The sequence below is a fragment of the Tachypleus tridentatus genome, chromosome 7 (assembly GCF_004210375.1).
Source record: "Tachypleus tridentatus isolate NWPU-2018 chromosome 7, ASM421037v1, whole genome shotgun sequence".
Taxonomy (NCBI): Eukaryota; Metazoa; Arthropoda; class Merostomata; order Xiphosura; family Limulidae; genus Tachypleus; species Tachypleus tridentatus.
Window position 1 is genome coordinate 14,520,170 of NC_134831.1, and position 27,723 is coordinate 14,547,892.

Below are 27,723 nucleotides of genomic sequence, written 5' to 3' on the forward strand. Positions count from 1 at the left end.
TTTCTTACCAGCGGGAAATCGAAACCCAGATTTTAGCGTTGTACGTACCTAAACTTACTAAGGGAAGGTATACAGTTAACATCACTCACCACTAGTTCTTGGGCTACTCTTTACCAACGAACAATGGGATTGAACGTCACATTATAAACACTCAATGACACACTCCTGTTACATAAGCGACTTATTTGAAACACCTCTGGATAAAATAGCTGAATATAATACACACACACATTTGGTACGTGGTGGAACCAGTTTGTGTATTCGTCACTTTGAGTGCTTTTCCGAACATAGATCTTTCTTGCCTATTTTGCTGTTTTCTGGACCACATGAACAGCTTTTGCCATTGACTTTTGTATTAGTGAATTCTCAACTGCTACCAGACGCCTAACATTACTTACCACGGCTGAAGTACGACATGTTCAGGTCTTTTTTTCTGGATGGTCGTCAGTTCCCATGTTAATTCATATTCTTTAATTTTCCAATGCCACTAAGTACAAAGCATAATCCCATCTTTAAAATTCTATGTCCGCAACCTGAACGCATATCTACACACTAAGTGTATGAATATTTTACGTCAGAAGGGGCTGTTCCATACCCTACTCAAAAAACGATAATTATTAGATGACATCACACTACCTACATAGTTTTGGTACGCCTTATTCAACCTTATTCAAGGGTGCGATTGTCTCCTTTTCACGTAACAAGCTCGACCCTGTGTTTTCATTGTATTTAAAATCGAAACAAGTAATTCCTGTGTACGGCAGTTTCTGGCTCTCATTTCTTTCACTTGTTATAAAATGTTCTACAATTTTAAAACGTAAACACAAATGATTAGTTTCTGTCCGCACCGTAACAGTTATTAGATATTTTGATTCTCTAAGCTTTTTCGGTAAACAAATTTACGTCACTTCTTTTTACATTTAAATATTTTAACAGATTGTTTTTCTTTTTATAAAGTTCTCAATCTTTAGCAATTTATTTAAATGGAGGAGGGACATTACACTTAATACACAAAAGTTGGTTTCCACAGAATATCATACTTAGTTCTTTTTTTCAAAAAATTGCATTCGTCTCTGATTAATATTCGAGTGTAAGCGAACAGTACATAAGCTGATCACACAATGAAATTTGTTGCTATTAGTAAATGTTATTTAAACATAAGATAATTATAAGTGGGGCAACAATTTTGGGTAAATATTGCATATCTAAATATAGAGACAGTGGAATACCGACGACAAATTCTCACACAAATAGATCTGTGTAATAAAATAAACACAAATGCTGAAAGTTTATGAAATTAAAGGAATTTTATTTGGTACATGCAACAGAAATTCACACTCGCACAGCCATGAAAAAACGAACAAACCGGGAAAATATGCAACTAATGGATTTCAACTTGCTCGTAGATGAATAATTTGATTTGACCAATGTAAAATTTCCCTCTTAACTGGTGATACTTTAAATGAATACAGTTTTACGTACTTATTACAGTAGAATGCATGCATAGAAAACATGCTAAAAAGTGGATTATCATAAATAATCGAGATGGGAAGTAATTAAGCCTTAAAGCTTTTCCTCCAACTACAAGTTTTCTTATTACTAAATTAATTGTGTATACTACAAGCACGAGGAAAATGATTGGTGATAAAGCATTCTATTTGCAAGGCATCAGATAAATTTGCTTGTTAATGGTAACCTACAGCAATGATAATAAAAACAAAACAAAACCTATTGTATTTGGCAATTAATAAATGATTGATTTTACTTGCTTAGAAATATATATTTCAACTACCTGATACAATACAATGCTATCCATACTTATTAATTCCAGGAAAGAAAAGGGATTCTACATAACAAATATCACTGTTTCTACTTCGTTATGGGGCAAACTAAAATATTTTTGAATTTCACACACATTGGGCGTGTGTGTTTTTCTTATAGTAAAGCCACGTTTGACTATCTGCTGTAAATTCTGAAATTCTGTGTAGTTCTTTAAATAAAGCCTCCTTTTCAGTGGCGTAAGAACGTTTTTTTTTTGGGGGGGGGTAATTTCAACGAACTTGAAACTATTGTAGATATCGCTTACCCATAAAAAGCATTGTTACTGAGTAACTAGTGACGGATTAATTGTAATAAATAATATATGCTTTCTTGTTTTTTATATATATTGACAAATAAAAATTTGAATCACATCTAGGGGGAGCAATTGCTCCCCGGGTTCCTGCACTACTGTTTTATTGTAATGATTTATGCATATAATAAACACTCATTATATTTTTAAAAAATACTTTAACACATACCAAGGAAAGCTAATTATTGATTTAAATGGACTCTCCATCAAAAAATATAATTTTGTGTATGAAAAATCATCTTCCACCAATGACTTATTTGGTAAAACTCAAATTTTATCTTAATTTGATGTACGTACGCATGTAGTACTTACATAATACAAACATGCTTTTCATTATTGATAGACGTATACACTATCTTGATCACAAAATGCAGAACATTTGAATACTGTTGGTTAAAGGAAATTTAAAATTAAAATAAAAGAAAGATTTTCTTTTAAAACAAAACTGTAACATACAAACACAAGTTCATTCACAGTAAGTTTCAAGTAATTTTTAAATATCTAAAAAAATGCGTTATTTTTTATTGGTGTTTAGTTTACACCAATCTAAATGTTTCAAATGAAATAATTTAGTTTTTGCGAAGTTGGACGTTTCGCTCGGATGCAAACACATCTAGATGTCAATTGCTTAGTTTAATCAATTGTGTTTTCTCTAACCCAATTCATGTATTTTGAAACTCTAGTGTAAACTCCAGGGAAGCCCGGTTCTGCACATTTGCTACCAAAGGAGACAAGTCCCACCACTGTCCATCTGTTGTCTGTATTCCTCACCAGCAGAGGGCCACCAGAGTCTCCCTGTATTTTGTGGAAGAAAATACAAAAAACACAAATTCCATGTGAGTATGGAAAACACGTAATACATATTAATAAAAGAAAAAAAAGAAGTTACGAAAAATAGATTTTCGAGATATTTGTACACGTTTTTGGGAATTGGTGTAAAAATGTTGTTTCATACTCAGACGATTTATTTTGCGTGATTAAATACTCATGTTATTAAAACCCTAAACACTTACAGCTTTGCGTTACAACTCTACATATAATTATTTACATTTGGTGTACTGTGACAATAGAACACATAGTGTAGTATAGACCTGTATATTCCTAATAGTTAGTGAAGTGATAATAGTTGGTAAACACTAGTTTAGAGGGTTATAGATTGCATCTCAATACTTTATTGGCCAGGAATGACTAAGAGATTAAAGTGCTCCATTTTGTATCTGACGTTCTAAGTTCACTACATGCCGTTATACACGCTCTGCACTTATGGCCGTGGGTGCTCTATAAAAGTAACAGTCAATTCTACTTCTTATTTATGCACCCAGCCAAGTAGGAGGTAGGCGCTGCTGATAGGTGATCGCTCTTTGTTAAAAAAAATAAAAAGATGTCTATGCCGGAATCTTAAGATATCAGGCCTGACTGTTTAGCCCATGTGTCGTTCAAATTGAACATAAATACCTAACAATCCTGTAAACAGTGTTAACGATGTTTTCTAAAACAACACGTTTGAAGGAGATAAAGGTACCACTGCCTCTGAAAATTAGTTCACCGATTTATTTTTCAACAGGACCTGCACCAAATAATGTCCACAGTTTCTGGTACAGAAAGACAAGATGAAGGTTTATACAAATAGTTTGCAATTCTTTAATGGGTTTGGCCGGTTTGTGGGAACGCCACGCCTTGCCAAGAATCCTTGGTGACGCCAGTATAACAAGGTCTTTATTGAACCTTGGTCAGAAGTTAACAGAGATGGGTTTTGAAGTACATTATAACGCTTAGAGGACACGCAGTGTTCCTGCTGGTATCCGCTCAAGGTTGCCGAGATAGCGTGGCTTTACTAAAGCCTGTCCAGTCCGCGAATAAATGATGAACAAAAAATATAAAACATTAATCAAATCGTGGTTTTCTTTTATTAAAAAGATCGAAAAAGTCCTGCTTTTCCAGGTCAGAATGTCCCACTTAAAACACAATGAAACGTTTTTCGCTAGCACGTGTTAAGTGTCCTCCAATAAATGTAGAACAGAAATAGCTTTTGAAAAAATATTTTTCTACGTAAAATTCTTTCTTTAGAATGACAGATTCTAGTATCCGAAACAGGACAAATGATGGAACTAACTTTATAGCTTTGGCATCTTTCAGTTGTTGTAATAAAATACTCGTTTGTTGTAACAAAGCTTTTACTGGTTTCGTTCTTTCATATTTAAATTTCATTTCTTACCAACGAATGATTTTTACCAAATATAGAAAAAAAAAAAGGAACGTGTTGTTAAGACGGAAACTCCCTGTTTTATGTGTTATATCTGTTTGTTCTTGGGCATGTTTGTGAAGCAAATAATTAAATAATTGTAGAAGCAACATTATAGGAACTGAGTGTATGATATATATATATATATACATCCCTCTTATCAACTCCCATCAGGGCGATAATGACAATTGATGGCGCGCCCTGTGAAAGCTAAATTCTGGGCTCCTCCTAAAAAAAACAACTAATTTATCCTACGGGTCGACGCTCTATGCGGGCGCAACACTTACAATACCATAACTCCCATTACAGTATAACAAAAACTACACGTATATTCCTGCGGTTGTCCTACGAGTCGAACGCCTTAACACGCTTGGCCATGCCGGGCCCCGCACTGATCCAAATATGATTTTCAAACCCTGCCTGCTAGCAGCGAAAATTAATTTAAATCTAGATTCTTTTCAGAATCTAAGAGGGTCAGGTATTATTTAATTGTTATTTGATCAGGCTTAGTTTGCACCATTAATTGGAAAACAGTTATAAATGCTGAACATCTCGTAACTGAAGGTTCTGTATTTAAACTAAGTCACTAACGTAATCAAATTACAATGTTGAGCATTTCCACTGGTGTATACTTTGTCTTATTTAGTACGCCAACAGCCTTCAGTTTCACAATCCTGTTCGCGAAAATTTCAAATTGGTTTTAAATTTCACCTAAAGCTACACGAGAGCCATCTGTGGTTGTCGTCCATAATTTAGCAGTGATAAACCAGAGAAAAGACAGCCAGCCAACATTACTCACCGCCAACTTTTGAGCTACTATTTTACTAAACAATAGTGGGATTGACTGTAATATTATAACGCATTCATGGCTGAAAGAGCGTGCATGTTTGGTGGGACGGGGATTCGAACCCCCGACCCACAGATTGCGTCTTAATCATCACATTATGCCGGGAAATAAGGTTCCTTATCAGTTTTATTATTTATTCACTGGGCAAGTTTTTAGTTTTATTATTCATCTGGGAGCAGGTTTTTATTATGCTGTTTCACTTCGATACTGATAAAGGATTTAGTCTCACAACTGGTGTAGATAACGATTTTGATGAACAGCCAGCAAGAATAACGAGGGTGCACTTCACTAAATTCTGTCAATTACAAGAACACACTCGTGTACGGTATAGTTTAAAAGTAGGTCAATGTAACCAAGGGAACCCTTCACTCGTAAATCATGCAACTAAACAGTAGTTAAAGCTTTCATAGGTCGTACGTCAAATATCCCCAAAAACCAGAATACAAGGATCACACCTTTCCTGACGTTTTGAACAGTTTTGGGTTTATAACCCTTGTCGTTTCCTAATAAGTTTGTTATGAAGAATGCAGGCTAAACGAATAACCCGTGGGAAAACTTACATTACAGAACAATGACTAAGTGGTTTTGAAAACAGCTTGAAGGTTCTTTGTTAAGTCGTCAATTTGAACGAGAAGTTCAATGGAAGATACGTATGTCATGATTTTTACTTCATGAAACACTAAGACTTTGGTTAACCAACGTTCTATTTACATCTTAAATAAATACTACAAATGAATCAGTGTATGGGAAGATTCAAGGTTCGACTCCATGATATGCCGCACAGCACTTTTAACAGTGGCAATGAGTGCACACATAACTTATCCATAATTGTAACTCCCTAAATTACAGAACAACACACTAACTTATGTATAAACTACAAAGAACTACAGACCAATACACCAGCTTGTATACAAACTACAAATGAGCTAAACACCAACATACTAACTTATGTATAAACTACAAAGAACTACAGACCAATACACTAGCTTGTATACAAACTACAAATATATATATATTTTAACTTAGTCCTTCAATACAATTAAAACAAGGTGAACATATTTCACAATGGTAAGGCCAAAATCCTAGTTTGTACAAGCGTAGCTTGGCAACGAAACAAACAATAAGATACGTAAATGAGAAATCACCATATTGCTTCCACTCTTCAGTACCAAAGTATGGCGAAGTGAAGTGTTCTTTTAACCTGTTATCTATCCGGTATTTATGTCACTATCTGGTACAAGTCAAAGTAATTATAATTTTAGTCAATGCTAAATGTATAACTGTTTCATAGTTACAATGTACTTGTCCATAGCTGAACACATTGCTACAGCATATATAACAAAACATGATCTAACTCTGTAATTGAAAAACGGTGACATACTCTAAATTTACATGGTAGGTAAAAGTACAAAGTACCCAAACTAAACACACGACATACTGCAGTTTACGCAAAACACAGCAGTTGGTAACAATATAATTAAGCCTAAATCAAACCATGCGTTACATTGGTAACTTTCTCCACCATTTGTTAAAAATCATTCTTTGAAATAAGCTTATTTTAAGGCAGTATGCCGCAGATAGTAATTGTTATACATATAATTACGTTGTTGAAACTGACATTTGTAACTGAAATATTGTGACCAAAGCGACTCTTATAGACATCTCAGATAGATTAACAATGAAGAAAACATTACCACGAAATAGATTAATTTTACCAAAAAAGTACGTTGTCTTTTAACACCTTATAGCCCACTATGTTTTTATAGTTAGGTTTAATAAAATAAAATACGGTCTTCGAAATCTAAAAAAAACCAAAAACACACAGCTCTGATCGTCTTTCTTTTATTACATCAGCAGTTAAGCTTATCATAAATTGAAGGTTTTCGGGAAAAAAAAGAAAAATTGACCGTCTCTTAAGCATACAGAATGGGCGTTGTTTTGGTATGACAGATCGGGAACACACTAAATGTTAATTGAAGAACCGGACTTCTATATATTTGTGTAACTAGATCTACATGAAATAGAAGCATTCTTTCCTAATCACCTAGAGTAGGTTAGGTTAGGGTAGACTTTGAATCCAACCAATTAGGCTTACGTTTTATTGCAATTATTTTTATTCAAGGAATAAAAGGGTAAATACATACAAGAAGTTTATTCATTTCGAAATTTTGCCCGTAGTTACACGAGGGCTATTTACGCTAGTCATCTCCTAATTTAGCAGCGTAAGACTAGAGAGAAGGCAGTTAGCAATCACCACTCACCGCCAACACTTGGGCTACTCTTTTACCAATGAGTAGTGGGATTGATCGGACCATCACGTTATAATGCCCAAACGGTTTGGTGTGAGAGAGATTCGAACCCGCGACCCACAGATTACGCGTCGAACGTCTTAAAGCCTTTTGAGGCAGGGGCCTTCGTCCCCTTGATATTTTAAATAAGTTCTGTTCCTCTTCCACCTCTTTTTAATCACCTATTACTCTAAAACTTACTTATTTATGGCAGCTACTACCCTTTATCTCCCCCATGCTGTAGTGAACTGTGATGTGCTGTTGTAATATTTAATGAGCATTGCAATACCTGGTTCTTTTACTTTATGTGTAAGTTAGCACTATTTACCTATAAGCCTACAGCAGACACAAAAAATGTTATCTTGTTGATGTAAATGATTTAATTGACAGCTACTTATAACAGCCTGAATGATAAATTACACAGACAATTCTATATCATTTCTTTTACCTGGCATGCATCTTTACCTCCTTCAATGAAACCTGCACACATAAATCCTTCTGTGATTGGCTGAAAGTATCGACGATTACAGTCCTCGTTGGCCCATATAGGTATGGAAGTCTGTTGGAGAGCACCACTGCTTCGACCCCCTGGTGAACGGGGATAGAGAGTAATTCTATAGCATCAAGATTTTTATAGCAATCTGGATGTTAAGCCTTAAACTGACAAAATTAAGTATATTTGATAAAAACAGTTTTACTTAATAAACCCTTAAGAAACAATCCGGAATTAGTAAAAAATACCCAAAAGCGAGAGATTTCACTAGTAATGATATAGAATATCTGATCGCTTAGCAATCTTTAAAGTAAACTTTAAAAAAAGAACAGATTAGGTAATAGAAAAATATCTAAACAGAAAAGCTAACATAAAGTTATTTTGATTCAGGAATATTATTATGCCGGTCTTATGATCCTGACGCACAAAGTACCTCATTGTTTCGAACCAGAAATAGCAGCACTGTTTACTCCAAAATTATCACGTGATCCATTCCCCAAAATGTCAACATGTTGTTTGTTTGACTTAATAGAGCCATCATACATCATTTTGGACCAAGAAAGTCAACATATCCACGTTACCCAAACACGTCGTTATTTTAATATAAAATGTATTTTCCACAACTTCTTTGTGCAAGAAATTCAAAGATATTTCAAAACATGATATATTTATCTACAGAAATTATATTATCAAATATAATTACACATAAATTGGTATGATTAACTAAATTAGTCCTACCGTAAGAGGTCGTTCCCCATCCGAGCACAGTTCCAATATGGCCGACGAGTGGATTTGATTTAAATTCATCTTCTGATGGAAGACAGACAGGTCTGATAAAGATCGTATATACCACCCTTTCTCTCAGCTTCACTAGGCCTATGTCATTGAAAAAGCCATTACGTCGAAATTGTGGATGTTGTATTGTTTTATCCACAAAATACTCCCTGGGTTGAGCAAAATCGTCTGTTTCGAATAAATGGTGATCTCCAAGACGAACTGTTAGTTGTGACGGATGGTATCTGGAATTCAAACGAAAAATAAGCCATTAAAGCAAATAGCGAAGTCTCCAAAAAACAAGCAAGCAAAGACGTCACAGTCTTCCGCTGACAGAGCCCTCCATTTTACCACTCTTACGTCTGGAGATCGATTAATGAATTATGTTACATGAGAAAGTGATAAAATAACTTCTTGTATCAGAGTATGAATTAGTGCAAAAACGTTATGTTAAATTTTAAACAAATAATTGAACATTCTAATGACATATTAAGTTTAGCAGCAGAGGCTAATATAACACTTTATATTACTCGATGCAACATTTTTAGGGGATCCCCTCTGTACTGATCAGCTATCGGTATCGAAATTTATAAATATGTTTTGCATTACTTTGGGAGCCCACAATATGAGAGGCTTGTCGGTGTGGTTACCCTTACTACACCGATGTTAAATCCGTCACTGTTTAGCAGAAGAATCAAATATCTTCTTTTTAACTTTTGTTTAGTTCAACAAACCTTATGGTTTAAGACAGAAAAAAGTGACCAAGTCGTAAGTGTGTTCGATTACAATTCTGTGAGGTCTATTTTATTAACAGAGTAGCCCCAAGGCTGTATTCTACTTTAACTAAAGTAATTAGCAGGAGAGCCCGACAGTTATAAGTTTCTATCTTACTTTAATTAAAGCAATTAGCAGGGTAGTCTCACTGTTATAAGGTTGTATCCCACTTTAACTAGAGTAATTAGTAGGATAGCTCTACAGTTGTAAGATTCTATCTTACTTTAACTAAAGTGATTAGCAGAGTATTTCACTGTTATAAAGCTATATCCCACTTTAACTTCAGTAATTAGTAGGATAGCCCCACGGTTATAAGATTCTACCCTATTTTAACAAACGTAATTAACAGGGTAGTTCTCTGTTATAAGGCTGTATCTCACTTTAACTAAAGTAATTAGCAGGGTAGCCCCAATGTAAGAGGGATATATTACAACAAAACCCAAATTCTAAACGTCAACATATATGAGAACGAAACAGGTCAGTTCAGAGTGATCTATTTCATCCACGAAATTGCTCTTATTCTACAGTTCTGGTACTGACTGGAAAAAAAAACACATTAAATTTATGATGGATTAGAGTCTTATTACTTATGGGCTGCCCTGCGTCATATTCTAGAGCAACATGTTCTGTTTTGTAGTTTCGATTTGGTAAATAGGTTTGTTCTAATAAAATATTCTGTATGTGTATTGACCTAATATACTGTATGACATTATAATGCACGTTGGGAACAATCTAATACTTATAATGTCTCGTATACCATACCAGAACTCTTGCATCTGGTTAGAGATTTTTTCCAATTTTGCAGTCACTGGCATAAAAGGAGTTCTATGTCGAAACCTTCAGAATGTCTTGTCTAGAAACGTTTGTACTAAGACTATAACGTAAATGTATGATTTAAAAGTTCAGGCTTTGAACCTATCCGGCTTGTTTGTTTCTTTCTTTATTTAATTTCGTGCAGAGAGACACAATCTACCTACGTTACCTCTCTAATTTTGAAGTGAGAGACTGGAGGAAGGACAGCTAGTGAACACCACTTACCGCCAATTCTTGGGCTATTCTCCCCACACACATACGAATTTTGTGGTTGTCCGTCACATCATAAAACTCCCATAGCTGAAAGTGCGAGAAAGTTCTGTGATGGGATTCAAACCCGTAACTTGTGACTATGGTACCCTAACTATCAAAATATACCAGGACAGTTTAGTTTACATAGATTTTGATTTGTGCAACCGTGTTAGTGATGTTAGTGATGAATTTAAAATAATGGCTTTTTGAACACAGGAAACTGTTATGGGATTTGGAATCAGGCCCAAATGTCCGGGCTAAAGTCAACCCACTGGGGACCCTAAGGAAAAAGTAATATTGGACCTCTGTGTCTTCCTCATAAAATAATATTTATTGTAACATATTCGCAAACTAAATATAACACGTTCCGGTACACTTGTTACAGAACCATTCGTAATGATCCACTAAGATCTCTAAAGTGGAATGTTTTTCAAATCATGCACACTATGTATGCGCTGCACCTAGCAAAACCAACGCATGGACGTTTGAAAATCACACCAGCAAGAAATTTATTTCTCAATCAAACACTGTAATGCTGTTTATAAATCGTTTTAATTGGTTTACAATACCAAGACATTCAAAGGGTCAAAGTTATAACGATAAAATCCCTGTTAAATCGAGGGCCATTGAGTCGCCTGAAGCCCTTATCAATTGCATAGTCCGATTGTTCCTAGTACTACCATTGCATACGCTCATTAACTGAATGTATTGGACCACTGGGTTGAAAGTGAACTGCTGTTCGGAAATATAGGTTCCTCTGGCTGACAGGACGTGGCCTACTGTAATTTATAAATTTATTATTTTATTAAACATTATGCTATATTGCATCGTAGGCTTAGATGAAACGAGGTGAAATTGTAATAAGCTGCTTCTTCGTGGCCTAGCACGGCCAGGTGGTTAAAGTGCTCGGTAATCTGAGGGTCGCAGGTTCGAATTCCTGTCCCACAAAACATGCTTGCTCTTTCAGCAGTAGGGGCGTTATCCTGTGAAAGTCAATCCCATTATTCGTTAGTAAACATGATAACATTTCAAAGGCTAATCGGGCAAGCATGTAAGGTGCTAAGTTTCGTTTCCACCAGGTCCAGTTTTGTGTGATGCTAAAATTATAGGGAAGAGGTGGAAGTTACAGTTTCATTCATTCTAACCCGACAATAAACTATTAAATAAAACATTAATCTGGCATCAAAAAAGAAGAGGAAAATGAAGAAACATCTTTAAAACATCTAAGTTTGTTTATATAAGTAAACAGGTTCAATAGGAATGGTTTAGAAAACCAGTGAAGTGATATTCTATTCAGTACACTATAGATAAAGGGTCAGAAAATATTGTGAGTAAGATATGTGTATGATCCTGTATTTCAAAGCTGCGCCACTAATGTTAGTGTTCTATAATGTGAGGCCTGAGGGATGTGATCCCCAGAAAAAAAGATTGAAAATGAGTAGGGCGTTGTGAGACAGGAATTAGCAACAGTTACATTCGTTATCCAGGAAGCTGAGATTCAACCCCCTACCGTATCATAGTTTACAACACCAGAAATCGGGTTTCGATACCCGTGGTGGGCAGAGCACAGATAGTCCATCTTGTAGCTTTATGCTTAACTATAAACAAACGAACTAACAGTCGGTTCTGGCATAATTGTCATGCCTGATTGCGTTTTCTAAATGAGAATATTTTAATAGTTATTTGTAAGAACTTGACAATAAAACCGACTGCATGAGTTTCACGATCAGTACTTGGGATTTGGAATATTTGGTACGCTATAGCAATCTTAAAATGCTAATACACAGAGGTGAAGGTATTTAATGTTTTTAGTTGTGTATTACTAATTTCATAATTAATTTTTGTACGTTCCATAATGAGTACGGTTGATATTCGACCAGAACGACAGTATCTTATGCAACATATGGATTATTTTGCCAGGTCAGACACACTTTAAGGTAAAAAAAACAGCATCTTATGCAACACGTGGATTATTTTGCCAGGCCGGACACGCTTTAAGGCTCAGCCATATTCTATTCTAATTTATAGCTGCTGACCAGATAAAGGAAAATCATTTGTCAGTTCCTGCCGCCTACGCAGTTATATTTAAAACTGAGCAATTATAAATACAAATTGTGCATAAGGGTGCTTTTATGGTTGGCGTGTATTTGAATTATGTTTCTTTCCTTGATTGTTGCTAAGTGTAATGTTACACAATATTTTATGGTTGGCGGGTATATGAATTATGTTTATTTCCTTGTTTGTTGTTTAGTGCAATGTTACACAATGTGATATCCATGCTCTACTAACCGCCGTTATCGAAACCTGATAAAGCCTTCGGAGTTCCTACCAAGCCACAAGGGAAGGAGTGGGTTAACTAAGATTTTATTTCTTCTTCTGGGGCGTAATAATAACTTAATCACAGTCAGCAGTACTATAAAATTAAATTATGTAAGTATGTTAGTTTCAAAGTCAGTCAAGATCCAAAGATAGTTAGAATTATTTTGTTAAAAAAAGAGAGTGATAAATAGCGAATGATCTACTAGCTGAGCGGAAAGATATTCAGCCGTTGCTAATGTGCAAGTGTCCCTTGTTATCCCTAAACATTATGTTATATTATGTTAATTCAGTTGTTTCGGTGGGAAGGTAGAGATGTTTTATTTACTTCTGTATAAATTTTTCTTTTACCAACTAGCCTCAAACTGAATTAGGTCAAATCGGATGCATATTTACTTTAAGATAGTTAACATTTTTTCATTATTGAAACAAGTAAAATTTAAACTACTTCTATATCTCTTCTGTTTGTTAGGGAAATGAATAAGAGAAAGTTTGTTAAACTCGTAGTTTTATTGGGAAAGAAATAGGAAAGCTTTGTTTTTCCCTATTAAAACTGCTAATAATTTTTCCATTCATTTCAAAATAATCACAAAAATTATATATATATATACACACACACACATAACACTGGCCAAGTGGTTAAAGCACTTGACTCATAACCCGAGGGTCGCAGGTTTGAATCCTCATCACACCAAACATGCCCGCCCTTTCAGCCGTGGGAGAGTTATAAAGTAACGGGCAATCCCACTATTCGTTGGTAAAAGAGTAGCCCAAGAGTTGGCGATGGGTGGTGATGACTAGCTGCCTTTCCTCTAGTCTTACACTACTAAATTAGGGACGGCTAGAGTAGATAGCCCACTTGTAGCTTTGCGCGAAATTCAAAACGAACCATTTCTCGTGAATTTTATGAAATGAAAGTTTTAAGTGCAGCTTTCCGTCCTCGAAACCAAAGATCTTAAGATCTGCGTTGTGGTTGATATATCATAAAATAACTGACTTTGTTTCGGGACTTTGTACAGATCTACACAGGGGCTACGTGTCAACGTCAATCCCTAATTTTAAATTGGTAGAAAAGGGAGAAAGCAGGTATATAGCAGCACCCACCATCAGCTCTTGGATTACTCGTTCGTGCAAATATTGAGACTAGATTGTCAGTCTTAAAAGCGCATTTACCGATCCAAAGTGCGGAACGCGTTCTTACAGTAACGGGCATTTAACTGTGAATTCTTGGATTTACATTCCGAGCAGGCTTATAAATAGGATACACTCGACTGGCTTAATTTTTTTTATAATAACGATATTTGTAAGTTTAATGCTATGAAATGTGTGTTTTAGATCGAGTGTTTCGTTTACTAGGTTTGCTTATTAAATTGTCGATGCGTTGTAACTTTTATTTCATAAATTATCATTACCTAAAGCTGTCATGTATTCTTAGTATATTAAAAGAATGGTCATTGAATTTCACTTACGCAGTAATTTTTTATATCGCTTGCATCTATGGTACTCTGTGAAAAGGTATATCAAATTAGCCTCACGTTACCACTATGTTTGAAATTTTGTTTTTCAACCTGACTAGTACCTTAAACGACATATGGGTCAATAGTCTGGCCAGATGCCCCAAGGCATAGGCCTAACCGTCAGTCTTCAACTTAAATCTGCTGAGCAAAGGCAGGCCAATTGGTAATCAGTACGTATCGCCTACACGACTATTATTTATTGAATATTATTGAATAGCGAAATTGACTATCACACTTCTAACGCACCTAGAGTCGAAAGTGCGGAATATTGTAGGCCATAATCGTATACTTTATGTCCACAATGATAACCAGTAGGTCACATCCGGTTTTATCTGCTGGTAAATCCCTATTTTCAAACGCTTTTACACGCGATTTACTATAGTAAATTGATATATCATTGCGCCCTTTGGACTTAATAATAACGATTAAATGGTAAAAGAAAAAGCATTATTTTATAATTACACATATATATGTATGTGTGTGTGTGTGTGTGTATGTATGTGTCTATACATATACACATACAGAGAGAGACAGTACTAGAAAAAATCATGGAAAATAACGTTGAGAAATAAAGAGTTCAAAATGCAAATGGCGCAGATAGCGTAGTTGCTTTGCGCCAATAAACTCCAAACAACCAACCAACCTTCAAAGATTAACATTACAGTTACATGTTGATGGCTTGCTCTGTAATAGCTTTTATACAAAATCATTTCGAACCTGCCACTACACTGTAAAGTCTTATACCATGCCCAGTAGTAGCAGTGTGCCATTCATACCTCCTAAGACTGAAGTGTCGCTTGAAAAGCGTGCACAACTAAACGTTTTGGTTGTTCAAGGATACTCCGTGCAGGAAATTGCGTTTTAGTAAACTTTGGCGAAGGTACGTGAAATTAACATCATTAATAACAAACATTGTCAAAAAGAAGAAAACTCCAAAAGTGATGCTAAACATCTTAGAATACGTTCTTTACGAGACAGATTACGGTTGAGTGTAGGTCTTGACAACAACCTTACTGTGAATTCTGGCGTGAACGTTACATCTAGACTAGTAACATACATTCCAGCACAAAATGGTCTCAGTAAACTTGTAGTTTTTATAGAACCCCCTACTGAGAACAAAATAATCAAACCAAATGCTTGAAATGAGAATCGGAGCACAAACAGTGGAATGAGAGTAACTAGAATTGGTTATTATTTTTAGGTGAACTAAGTTTCAAATTCTACGGGTTTTTGAGTCCTTTTTTACTTCACTATAGAATAATTTAGATTTATTTAAGTTACTGTATGATGGCTCCCCAGTGGCACAGCGCTATGTCTGCGGACTCATGCCACTAAAACCCAGGTTTCCATCCCCGTGGTAGAAAAAGCACATGTAGCCCACTGTGTAGCTTTATGCTTAATTCTAAACAAAAAAACAAACAGAATTGTATGGTGGAGTAAATGGACTCAAAACCCATAGATACTACACACGGTTCACCATTACAAGAAGCCTAACTGTATTTCTTTGGTTTGTCGATCCAAGCTGTGCTGATGAGCCATGAATAGACGAAACTGCAACCCACAGCAAAGAGTACGGCTAACCAAAGAAGGCATTAAGCCTTTAGTTCTCAGCTTCATTCAACTTCATTTCTCGTGAAAAAGAAAATAAATATTTAACAAATGTAAGCCTCAGAATTTTCGAGAACAATCAAAGACAGTTTGTTCAACGACGAACCAGAAAACAATACTGTACTCAGTGAAACATGATGAGAGATGAACAAATATTTGGGGCTGCATCTCAGCTGACAAAGGCCTAGCCAAAGCTGACGACACTTCGAGGGCTGAAAAACGCTGGAAGGTTTTGATTCACCGTGTCATTACCTGAGTAAGACAACTAATCGGAAGAGGATTTATTTTCTAGCCCTAAAACTATCCCAACCATACAGTAAATGTAACGAGATGGTATCTCAATGTAAAAAAAAAGAGAAGAGAGTTATAGAAGACCCTCAATCATGGGTCAGCTTACAGAACGTCCCGATATGTAGCTTCCTATGGAGTATGGCTAATAAAAAAGGGAAGATCGGTGGGCAAATAAATAAAATGGCTGAATTTTGGAAACTAATTAACCCAGAATATTTAGAAGAACATTTCCCAACAGTATTGAGAAAATAAAAAATATTGTTGAATTGTAGAAAGTAATTAACCCAGAATATTTAGAAGAACATTTCACAATAGTATGGATAAAATAAACAATATGGACGAATTGGGGAAAGTAAGTAACTATGACTCTCTTAAGGAAACCAAATGTCTCGTCATCTAATTTATGACTCGCACGAATGGATTAACGAGATTCCCACTGTCCCAATCTACTATATAGCGAAACCACAAGTGAACGGGCTTTGTGTACTGATAAAATAAGTAATATGGCTGAATTGTGGAATGTTTTCTTATTTGTTTGTTTGTTTTTAAATTAGCTGAAATCTACACGAGGGCTATCTGCGATAGCCATCCCTAATTTAGCAGTGTAAGACTAGAAAGAAGGCAGCTAGTCATCACCACCCACCGCCAACTCTTTTACCAACGAATAATGGGATTGACCGCTCCCATAACTGAAAGAGCGAGCATGTTTGGTGTGATAGGAATTCAAACCCGAGTGCCTGAACCACCTAGCCATGCTGGGCCAAACAGAACATGTCACAACAGTATTGATAAATCGTATGGAAGCAAGAAAACAAGGTGCAATGAACTGTGTAAGAGAAATAGTTCATATAACATCTGTGTATTGTACACGTTACCCACTTTTAGTTTGTAACTTCTGCATAAGCGTTTCGTGCCATTAATAAGTTCTCCATCTAATTTTCGTTGCTCGTTATTTATCAATTTTTATGTATGTTTATCGCTAGTGTGTTTCCATGATTATCTTCATTACTTTATATACATATATTGTCAGGCAGCTGCAGATTGAAGTTGAAGCTAGCTGACTGTTTCAAATGTCAAACCATTTTATTTATTAGATTTCAAAATAGCATATTTTCAAACTTTAAGATTTTTATAACAGGACCACTTCGAATGGGTTTAGATTTATAAGATTAAATAATCGAGAGCTAATCCAGAGACTGTGATAATAATTTTATAAGTCTGTGGTAAAGAAGTAATGATTTCACTTATCAAAGAGTAAAAACATATTGCTGGAAGCATGTGACAAGAGGTGTAGCTCAAACACATATTAACGCCCTTATTTCTTTGGAATTATAAACTAGTAAAACTAGTGCCAGTTTTTGAAAGGCTAATTAATATTATATCACCGCAGTTCTTAAGAACAATTCCAATGTGTAGATTACAAAGTTCCCAGTCGAAAAAATAAAACTTGTATGCCCACTATTAATACTTAATAAATATGTTGTATTTACCCAATTTTATCTCATTATTTTGAACAGGTGGTGTGTGAAAATAGTGGGTTTATTTTATAAACGGCTTAATAATGTGTATCACACCGCGATAGGTTGTTTTAGATACTTAAATATAAACTACTGACCAATGGTTCTTATTTGGCTTATAGATTGTCGTGTCCTCTATGTACAAAGTCTGTTACTACTTTCAAAAGAACAACCATAGTGACAACGTAATTTTAACTCCTAACATGTCCTTTAAAAGAATTAAATTGTCTGAAGAGAAAGCGATAAGCTCTAAAATGTTTTTTGACACACCATTCATGATTTACAATATGAAAGATAAGAAAATATTAGTATTCTGTTTGTTTGTTTCGAATTTCGCGCAAAGTCACATGAAGACTATCTTTGCTAGACGTCCCTAATTTAGCATTGTAAGACTAGAGAGAAAGGAACTAGTTATCATTCCCCAACACCAACCCTTGAGCTACTCTTTCAACAGCAGCAGTGTGACAATCTTATGTGTGACTTCAGGGCTATCTGCTGAAAAAGCAAGTACATCTGGTGTGACAGGAATTCGAAACCCTGACCCTGAGATTACGCATCGAGCTCCTAACCACATGGCCATTATTATTGTGTAATAAAGAAAAAAAAACGACATGAGATCGTTATTTAACCGTCTTTAAAAGTACATTAAAACGTTAGAATAAAATTTCTAAACTGTATGTAACACTATTCAACAATTTTCAGTCAATAACATACAAAAATCAGTACTCGTGAAAGTTGAACATAACAACAATATAAAGGTTACGAATAAACGTAACAACAATTAGTTTGAAACTGACATGTAGCCTTGAATTATACGTGGAAATACAGAAAATTATAATTCACTGGTATAAAACCAAAACCCTGAAACCAATAAGACCACATGACAGGAAGTTATATAGAATAACTTAGGAAACGCATCCTGTCAATATAATGCAAAACAGGTAATTTTTCTCACAGCGTTACTCAAAATTAACTATGATATAAAAACATTCTGAAAAGAAAAAACACACGAAAAGTTTGTTAGTTTGTTTTCGAATATAACCACAAAGCTACACAAGGGGATCTACACATTGCCATACCTAATTTTGAACTAATATATCATAAACAAAACATCCTGTCAACAACGCTCAGAACCAGCAATTGGTTCAGAAGAAACGAAAACGATCATTTATTACAGTAACATTTTCACATTTTCGAATTTTGTATTTACAGCAAAGCTATTAAAGTCATCGGATTCAGTTCTTAATTTAAAGTAAAGACTAGAAAAGAAAGAAGACAAAAACATTTAACAGTTTAAAAATAATTAATACAACAAATAATACACTAGAAAATAAATAATACAACAATGATAACTTTGTTATAAACTGTAAGACTAATTTTCTAAATTATTTTGATGTTATTGCTAAGTGAAGAGAAAAAACTAGAAGGCAAAGTCTCAGTATATTGTAGAAAGGACTTTTTACACTAAAGTGTTTCTGAATATAATAAAAACTGGTACTATAAAACCTGAGGCAAACACATACAGCTAACTGGTGACTGAAATAACCATTTGATAGTTAACAAATCCGACAATAGGTAAAAGAGGTGTTTGTTTAAGATATAGTTGAATGATGCAAATAGATTTTTTAAACACTTATATGTTTTGGAATTTTTTTCCATCCAGTATTTATGACTGTTAGTGTAGTTTCTTTACAGGTTCAAGTTTCTTTTCTTTGTATATTTGTAAAAGAAATTAGACTCAAAACAAAATATACTGTGTACACAGAAGAATAAAATACAAACTATAATTTTTTTCCAAAATTTCACATACTTTAAGTTACTCAGTTAAACAAAGTAAGCATTTCTTAGTCAACATCTATGGTTGCTAAAATAATAAATATCGCCTAGCCGATACGTAATCATATTTTCAATTATTTAAAACAAATCTTTTTTTTTTGTTTGAAGTTAAGCACAAAGCTACATAATGATCTAGCTGTGCTCTGCTCACATCGAAACCAGGTTTCTAGTGTTTTAAATCCACAGAAATACTATTGTGCCACTGGGAAGTGAAATGGTTTCAAATGTTTCCTTAAATGAAGACTTGTGTCCACCTCTCGTCTTTTGTAATTAAAACAAGTGATCGAACTGCTTTTAAAGTATCTATAAATTTTGTGACAGTAACTCATAAATAGAAAACAAATGTTAAAGTTGATGAGTGAAACCCAACCCTTTGTTTGTTTTCTGAATTTCGCACAAAGCTACTCGAGGGCTATCTGTGCTAGCCGTCCCTAATTTAGCAGTGTAAGACTAAAGGGAAAGCAGCTAGTCATTACCACCCGCCACCAACTCTTGGGCTACTCTTTTACCAACGAATAGCGGGATTGATCGTCACATTATAACGCCCACATGGCTGAAAGGGCGAGTATGTTTGACGCGACCGGGATGCGAACCCGCGACCCTCAGATTACGAGTCGCACGCCTTAACACGCTTGGCCATGCCGGGCCCTTGTTTGGTTGTTTATTTTGAATTTCGCGCAAAGCTACTCAAGGGCTATCTGCGCTAGCCGTCCCTAACTTAGTAATGTAAGACTAGAAGGAAGGCAGCTAGTCATCACCACCCTCACAAACTCTTTGGCTACTCTTTTACTAAAGAATAGTGGGATTGATCGTAACGTTATAACGTTCCCACGGCTGAAAGGGCGAGCATGTTTGGTGTGACCAGGAATGAATTTTGTTAGGCATGAGTTTTATTTTGTCCACAGAGCTCAAATATCAGCTGCAATTATAAATGATTCACCATAAATGTGAAATGTCTACTATTTTTACGTACTCAGTCGTGTTTTTAACACACGCAATCAAAGACATCTTTAAACAGTAGCGCCCTCTAAAAAACAGAAATATTTCGCTTTTCATTAAAATAAGTGAAATGGAAAAAAAAACACCCCAAAACAATCCTACATGAGGTTAGAAAAACATGTAGGTTCAAGAAATCTCGATAGAAATGAAAAAGAAACTCTATAACCCGAGCACTTCCACCTTTGGTTTCTATTTCATTTCTATGGAAAAAACTATTAATTGAAGACCAACGTAAAAGAAGTTTCAAAAACAATACAATCTATTGCAGTTTTTTGTCTTACCTGTAACCGCTAGGATGTGACAGACAATGAGCAGCGCTCAGTACGAACCGATCGTTGATTAAGGCGCCACCACACCAGTATTCTCTTCCACGGCGTTTATTTAGGAAGATGGCTGACTAGCAATAAATTACAGAAATATATAACATTATGTAAGTTTGAAAACAAATCGATATGTTGTGCTCCTACCAAAAATAAAGTTAATGTGAGTAGGATTTAATTATTTTTCTCCTTAAACAATAAATAAAATTTGTAGTTTAATGCTATTGTCAAAAGCATAATTTAGGATTATAAATAATCAAACCATTTCCTTCATCTACAGAGACAAAGTAATTTGTTTTCCTGTTGAAATTAAAGTAATTATTTGCACTCCAACATAGATACGACATAAAAGAACAAAATACATGTTAACTGGACAATCATGGATATCTTAATTAACCACAAAGCGCCATTGTACGTCCTTTAGGCTACTGCTTCGATTTTCTTGGTGTTATGGAAAGGTATACAAATTGACAGATTTATGTATACGATCTACTTTATTAATTGTGAGCAGACAATTTAATTACTTGTGCCTTACCTGACTGCTAATAGAAGGTCTTATACAGTTTCAGTTTTGTTTTCACAAAAGCAGTTCGCTTTTTCCAGTTCTTAAAATGTCAATATTCTTTTCACGTTTCTGCGTTTGTTTTTATTACAGTCGTGAAATTCTCATTGAATAGCGCTGACACTTCAGATATTAAAATAAACAATTCTATGATTTTTTGGTATTTTCACTGTTTACTGTTTTTATTTCATGGTTCATAAAAAATATATTTTTGAATATCATAACGTCATATATGTATACGATTTCAATTTAATTTGACGATGTTTTATTAAAATATTTATAATGTGTACCCTAGCCTCCTCACAGTATTTATTACAAAGTTACATCTCTTTTGACGAGTTCACTTTCACTTGTCAATTTGCCCCCACGGACGTTTGTCGTTGGGAGATAAAATGCAAGAGAAAATATCTTTCATCTTCTTTTACAAATTTCGTAGAAATGCCCTTATATAGCACAAGTAATAAATGTTTTTTTAACCCATAGATTATTGGACTGTGTTTATAACTTTCACTACCTGCTGAGTCCGTATACTGCTAACATACTCAGAGTAAAGAATTGAGCAAGACATTTGGGTGAGATTACCCAGTTTTAAACGAAAAATATGTAGAGAGCTCTGGTAGTTATCATAAGTATTAAATACGATATTGATTGTATTGTTTTACGTATTCAATATGTATGTGTGTGATATTGTTATTATTTTGTTGTTCTTTCCACGCAAATCTACTCTTTTACCAACAAATAGTGGGATTGACTTTACCTTTATAACATTCCCGCGGCTGAAAGGGCGAGCATATTTGTTGTGACGAGTATTCGAACCCGCGACCCTGAGATTACGACTCGAGCACCCTAACCACTCGGTCATGCTAGGCTCATATATTGTTATTAGACATAAACGTTTCAGAAAACACCTCTTTTAAAAGCTGAGGAAAGAAGGAAAGCTCTGTCAACGGAAGATTCCTAAAAATAAACACTGATTTCTGTTTACAAATTAACACTGATTTCTGTTTACAAATTAACACTGATTTCTGTTTACAAATAAACACTGATTTCTGTTTACAAATTAACACTGATTTCTGTTTACGAATTAACACTGATTTCTGTTTACAAATTATCGAAAGACATTTTAGTAACAGAAAGAATGGAACAAATTAAACTGTCAAGTTAACTCCGAGATTTACTCTTATAAGCTCTCTAGTTTATTACCAAGTCGATTGGTGTTGGAGAGTGTAAAAAAATAGTAAAACATAACCTAACACATGTGCCTGAAAATAAATTAATTAAGTTTTAATGGCCTAAAAATGTAATGAGCATTTTATTACAAGTACAACGTTTTCAAAGTACTGCAACCAGTGTTCGTAATCCGTTGTATTTAGTTATTTTAATTGTTTGCTGTTGTTGTTTAAAAAGTACATGTAGCTCTTGAACAACATCCATGTTGAAAAAAAATTTCAACTCTTATTCAAAGACAAGAGCGCCCCCTCAGTAACACAGCAGTATATCTACAAACTCACAATACTGGAAAGCAGGTTTCGGTACCCATGTTGCGCTGAGCCCTGACAGCCCATCGAGTAGCTTTATGCTTAGAGACAAACAAACAAACAAAAACAGATACAAAATTAAAGGTTGTAATGGTTCTGGAAAACACAATCTTTTCGGTGAATTAAAACGTCGTAAAATGAGTTTTTAGGCACCTAGGGGTTTATTTTGTAATTAATAAACGCAACAGGAATATTTTTGTAGTAGTACAGTAAGCAACTGTAGTCTACATTTCAATGTGTTGTGCAAAATAAAATTAGCCAGTTGCCAAGTTACATTTTTATTGCTCCCTGTCGCTTGAGGAACATATGAAGTTCGTGCTACATACACATATTCCTTATGTTTTTCACACACGCAACTTACTGCAATTGCTATTTCACTACGCAAAGCAGCGAGACAGTTAGTAACAGATTGTAGTAACATGTGTTTAAAACCACTCTGGCTTGGAACCTTCTGATTTCGTTTGTTCTTCTCAGGTGCATTAATAATGGTAATTTTACGATCTGAAAAAAATTCCTAGAATATAAAACAAAATAGAAAGTAAAGAGTCAAAACAGTTAGAGAAGTTGACTGATTTATGAACGAATATCAGAATCGACGACAAGTTTGAGAACTAGGAGAAAACGAAGGATATAAATGGTAAAAAGAGAATTCTTCAGTCTCTAGAAACTGTTCAAAAGACTTGCGCAACGAGAACTGAAGACGTGACAACTAAATATGGACAGTCCTACTCCACCGGCGGAAATGTAGATTTTTTTATCTGCTAACGCAAAACGTCAGTTGGAAGCATTCGAAATGTGGTCTTGTAGACATGTGGTGAAAGTTAGCTGCAGAGGAGAATAGCTAATGCGGAAGAATTGGTTAGTTCGTTTGGTGTTTTATAATGCAAAACAACTAGACTATCTGAGTCAAACATCCAATAAAAAATTAAAGCAAAATTATTAAAATTCGTAAAACGCAATCAAGATGAAACAAAACAAAGTTTAAAAAAAACATAAATAGCATGAAACCAATGTGTACATCTAGTCTACAGCAATAAGAGAAAAATACAGTAATACAAGTTGTAAAGGAGTTTCTATAGCATAATTTTAACTCGCCAGGAAGACTAACAGGTAAGTTCAAACAGCAGCGCTAGTCACCTGAAGTTGACCTTTCCAGTCCTAGTTTCTAGTTATTTGACGTTACGTCCATTTTCTAATTTCAAATTGAACTAGTTGTACTTTAATTTTTAAAAAAAGATCTAAAAAAGATCTAATTTATAAATTAGAAATTTAAATAGCAGTGAAAAGATTAACGGCCTTTATAAACTAAAAACATTTCTAAGGTGGACAGTGTCACCATCACCAATAACACTGTCTAACGTTATGCATAAACCTTGGAACAAAACATGTTTAAAATGGTGCCGTTGTTGAGAGTCATAATGACTGCAAGACAGTAAAATGTGACTTATTGTAACCTGAGTGTTACACAGACAACACATTGGTGCATCAGTCCCAGATAAAAGAAACGATGAGTTAAAAAACTGGGACCAATGCGTAGTCTAGTTTGGATAACTTCCTCTTTCCGAGTCCAATAGAGGGTTTTATTTGGAAAACTTGTATTCACGTTGCTCACTCCAAGTCGACTGCCACCTAGCATGGCGCCGAGCCTTGAATACAGGACTATAGTCCATGTATGGAACAGGCACAGTTGTGACAGTGCCAGAGCAGACAGATTTAGCTGCGATGTCGGCGAGCTCGTTCCCGAGAATACCAACGTGGCCCGGTATCAAGAAAAACTGTATAGTAATAGATGTTAAAGAGAAATGGGCCAGTTGGTTTTAAATATTAGCAAGAACAGGATGAGAACGAACGTGAAGCGATTCCAGGGCCAGTAGAGAACTAAGCGAGTCAGTATAAATAGTGCAATTTGAGTACTACTTAGCTTCCATGTGATCCAAAGAAGTGGCGTACAGTTCAGCAGTGAACACAGAAACTGTAAAGGGGATTCTGTGCACAACAACTGAACCACAACAAACCACGGCAGAGCCAACACATTCAACTGATTTCGAACCATCCGTATAAACAGGAATGGAAGGATGGCTCGAAAGATGTTCAGCAAACAACAGACGGTATTTTCAATTTAGAGTGTCTGCTTTTCTCAGATAACTTAAAGAAAGGTCATACTTGGAGACTGTAATAACCCACGTTGGGATGGGCTGACCAATGGAAACAGTAATGTTATCCAAGGACAGACCCAATTCAGCCAACTGAATCTGGATACAAAGGCCAAAAGGAACAATGGCAGATTGTCTGTTCTGTAAAAGCATGGCTCACAAAGGAAGGAAAACACAACCCCAGGTGGGTTGCTGTGGTAAGGAACGAAGCTTCAAAACATACAGTAAAGACAGTTGCAAATGGTGGAGGTGCATTGGAGCTTGACGAGACTCTGTGTATAAGCTCTGAACTGGGGAAGTGTGGAAAGCTCCAGTGCAGAGCCAAAGTTTTTGATGATGAACGGGGTCCGTATCCTCAAGGCCGAGGTTCTGGCAGAGCCATAGACAAGTGACCTATTGTCTAGTTTTGATCAGATAAGAGCAGAATATATCTTTAAGATAGAACATCGAACCTTTCTCCAAGTGGTGGAAGAGAGATCACGAAGGATGTTCAGTGCTCTTCTACATTTGACTCGTAGCTGCTTGATGTGTGGTATAAAGGTTAGCTTTAAGTCAAAGATAATCCCTAAGAACTTTGTCTCAGGGACCACAGGTAGCACAACTTCACCGATACGGAGTTCAGGATCGGGTTGGATACCCCGTCGTCGGCAAAAGTGCATGCAAACGGTTTTAGAGAGAGAGAGAAGTTAAAACCGTTTGCTGTGGTCCACTTCAGTAAACGATTGAGGGCAGTCTATAGCTGCCGCTCAATATACCTCATGTTTGACGACTGCCATGAAATGTGAAAGTTGTTGACATAGAGCTCATTTGCAACAGTAAGAGGGAGTTAATCTTTATACTGAAAAGTGTGACACTTTTGATGGCTAAGAAGATGGAGGATGAAGCAAAAGTGCCAGATACCCGACAAAAGCTTTCACCTAGAGATCGGCGATGCTCTGGATATCCTGGCCATCAGAGAGCAATATCGAGGGGAACAGAATTATATTGCCCACTAACCTTTCAAATCTTGTCCCATATGACTTTGCAACTGCTGGTTTTGAACTTAATCCAAGGTTCCTTTTGGCTTTGACGTGCTACCCGCTGAGTATGTGCACGGGCCTACTGGAAAGCAATGCAGTGCGAGGGTGTGCGCTACCTACGAAAAGTATCCAAAGCCCGTTTTTGAGCCTTCCGTAGATATTGTGGAAAACGTATGGAGATTTTAGGAATACACTGAGCAGCTGCCTGTATAATACAGTCAGTCACTGCTGCCACACATTCGTCAACTAATGGCAGGATCAAGTTATGTGAGGACAGTGAAAAAGGAGCACGCGGGTCGGGTGGCATCGCCCATGACCAGTTTCTCTCAAAATTATAGGAAAATGATTACTGCCTCGTGGGTTATTATCAACCCCCCCATGAAAAGTGGGAGAATAGTGATGGGGAGCAAACTGAGAGATCAATAGCAGAAAAGGGCTAACTAGCTGCATGGAAAAAAGTATAAGAACCAGTATTGAAAAGAGAAGTGTTGTGACCTACAGAGCGACTCCTCCCATCAATATCAATACATCCCCAGAGAGGATATGCCCATTAAAGTCCCCCAGGATTACAAAGGAAGATGGCAACTGTTCCACGAGAGCATCAAGGTCTGATTGATCATAGGTCTCAGGAGACAGGTAGAGAGAACAAACAGTGATTGTACGACCTAAGCAAACACGGATGGCTACGGTCTCCAGGGGTGTGTCGAGTGGCAAAGAAAGAGTGGGCACATGCTGATCAACCAACAGTGCAACCCACCCCTCCATGCACTCGTCCATCACACAATCTGTCATTTCTGTGCAAAGAAAACTGCCAAAAGGTGACTGTATTAGCAGGTTTCAGAAATGTTTCCTGTAAGGAAAGACATACAGGATGGTACGAAGCAATCAGTGCTTTGATTTCATCCAGATTAGAATGTAAACCTTGATAGTTCCATTGTATCAAGGTGGCCATTTTTATTTATATGTAGGCGAATTGGGTAGAGAGCCCTTCTGTTTTGGACTACCTCTTTTTTCTCCATGGATCTCTCCATGGTCTCTCGACCTCCATGGATCCTGCCCTGGGTTGAATGGGCAGGTCTCTGTCGTTGAAAGAGGATTCTAGCAACTGAAAACTTGAACGAAAGATCGTTTTGCATCTTGGGGCGGGAGAAGATGTACTCAAGTAAATGCCTGTACCCAGAAGCAAAGGAAATGGATCTTGGGGTTACCTGGAATGAATGTTAGGGACAGAGATGGGTGTTGACGTTGATTCATCAACTTTTTTAACTAGGGAAGGCAATATACTTTTCATATAGTTTGAGAAGGATTCTTTTGCACTCCAACTGTAGTAGTGGAAGGAATTGCAGAAGCATGCGTCCGAGATGAAGTGGTGGACAGTAACTTTCGAGCCTAGCCTCAGGGTAAGTAATGTTTTGAATCGTCTTCAAATGTTG

At 35.9% G+C, this 27,723-nt stretch overlaps 1 protein-coding gene across 3 annotated transcripts in view; it reads right to left on the reverse strand.

The window, feature by feature from the left end:
* Positions 1–1,316: 1,316 nt before the first annotated feature.
* LOC143255173 (venom protease-like) overlaps positions 1,317–27,723 on the reverse strand; it is a 48,620-nt gene continuing 22,213 nt past the window's right edge. For all 3 annotated transcript variants that reach the window (XM_076510424.1, XM_076510423.1, XM_076510425.1), the window contains 4 exons: positions 20,980–21,095; positions 8,740–9,020; positions 7,957–8,096; positions 1,317–2,926 (listed from right to left, as the gene is read on the reverse strand). In XM_076510424.1, the coding sequence (XP_076366539.1) occupies positions 2,765–2,926; positions 7,957–8,096; positions 8,740–9,020; positions 20,980–21,095 (699 nt within the window). In that variant the 3' untranslated portion in view covers positions 1,317–2,764. The remainder of the gene's footprint in view (positions 2,927–7,956; positions 8,097–8,739; positions 9,021–20,979; positions 21,096–27,723) is intronic.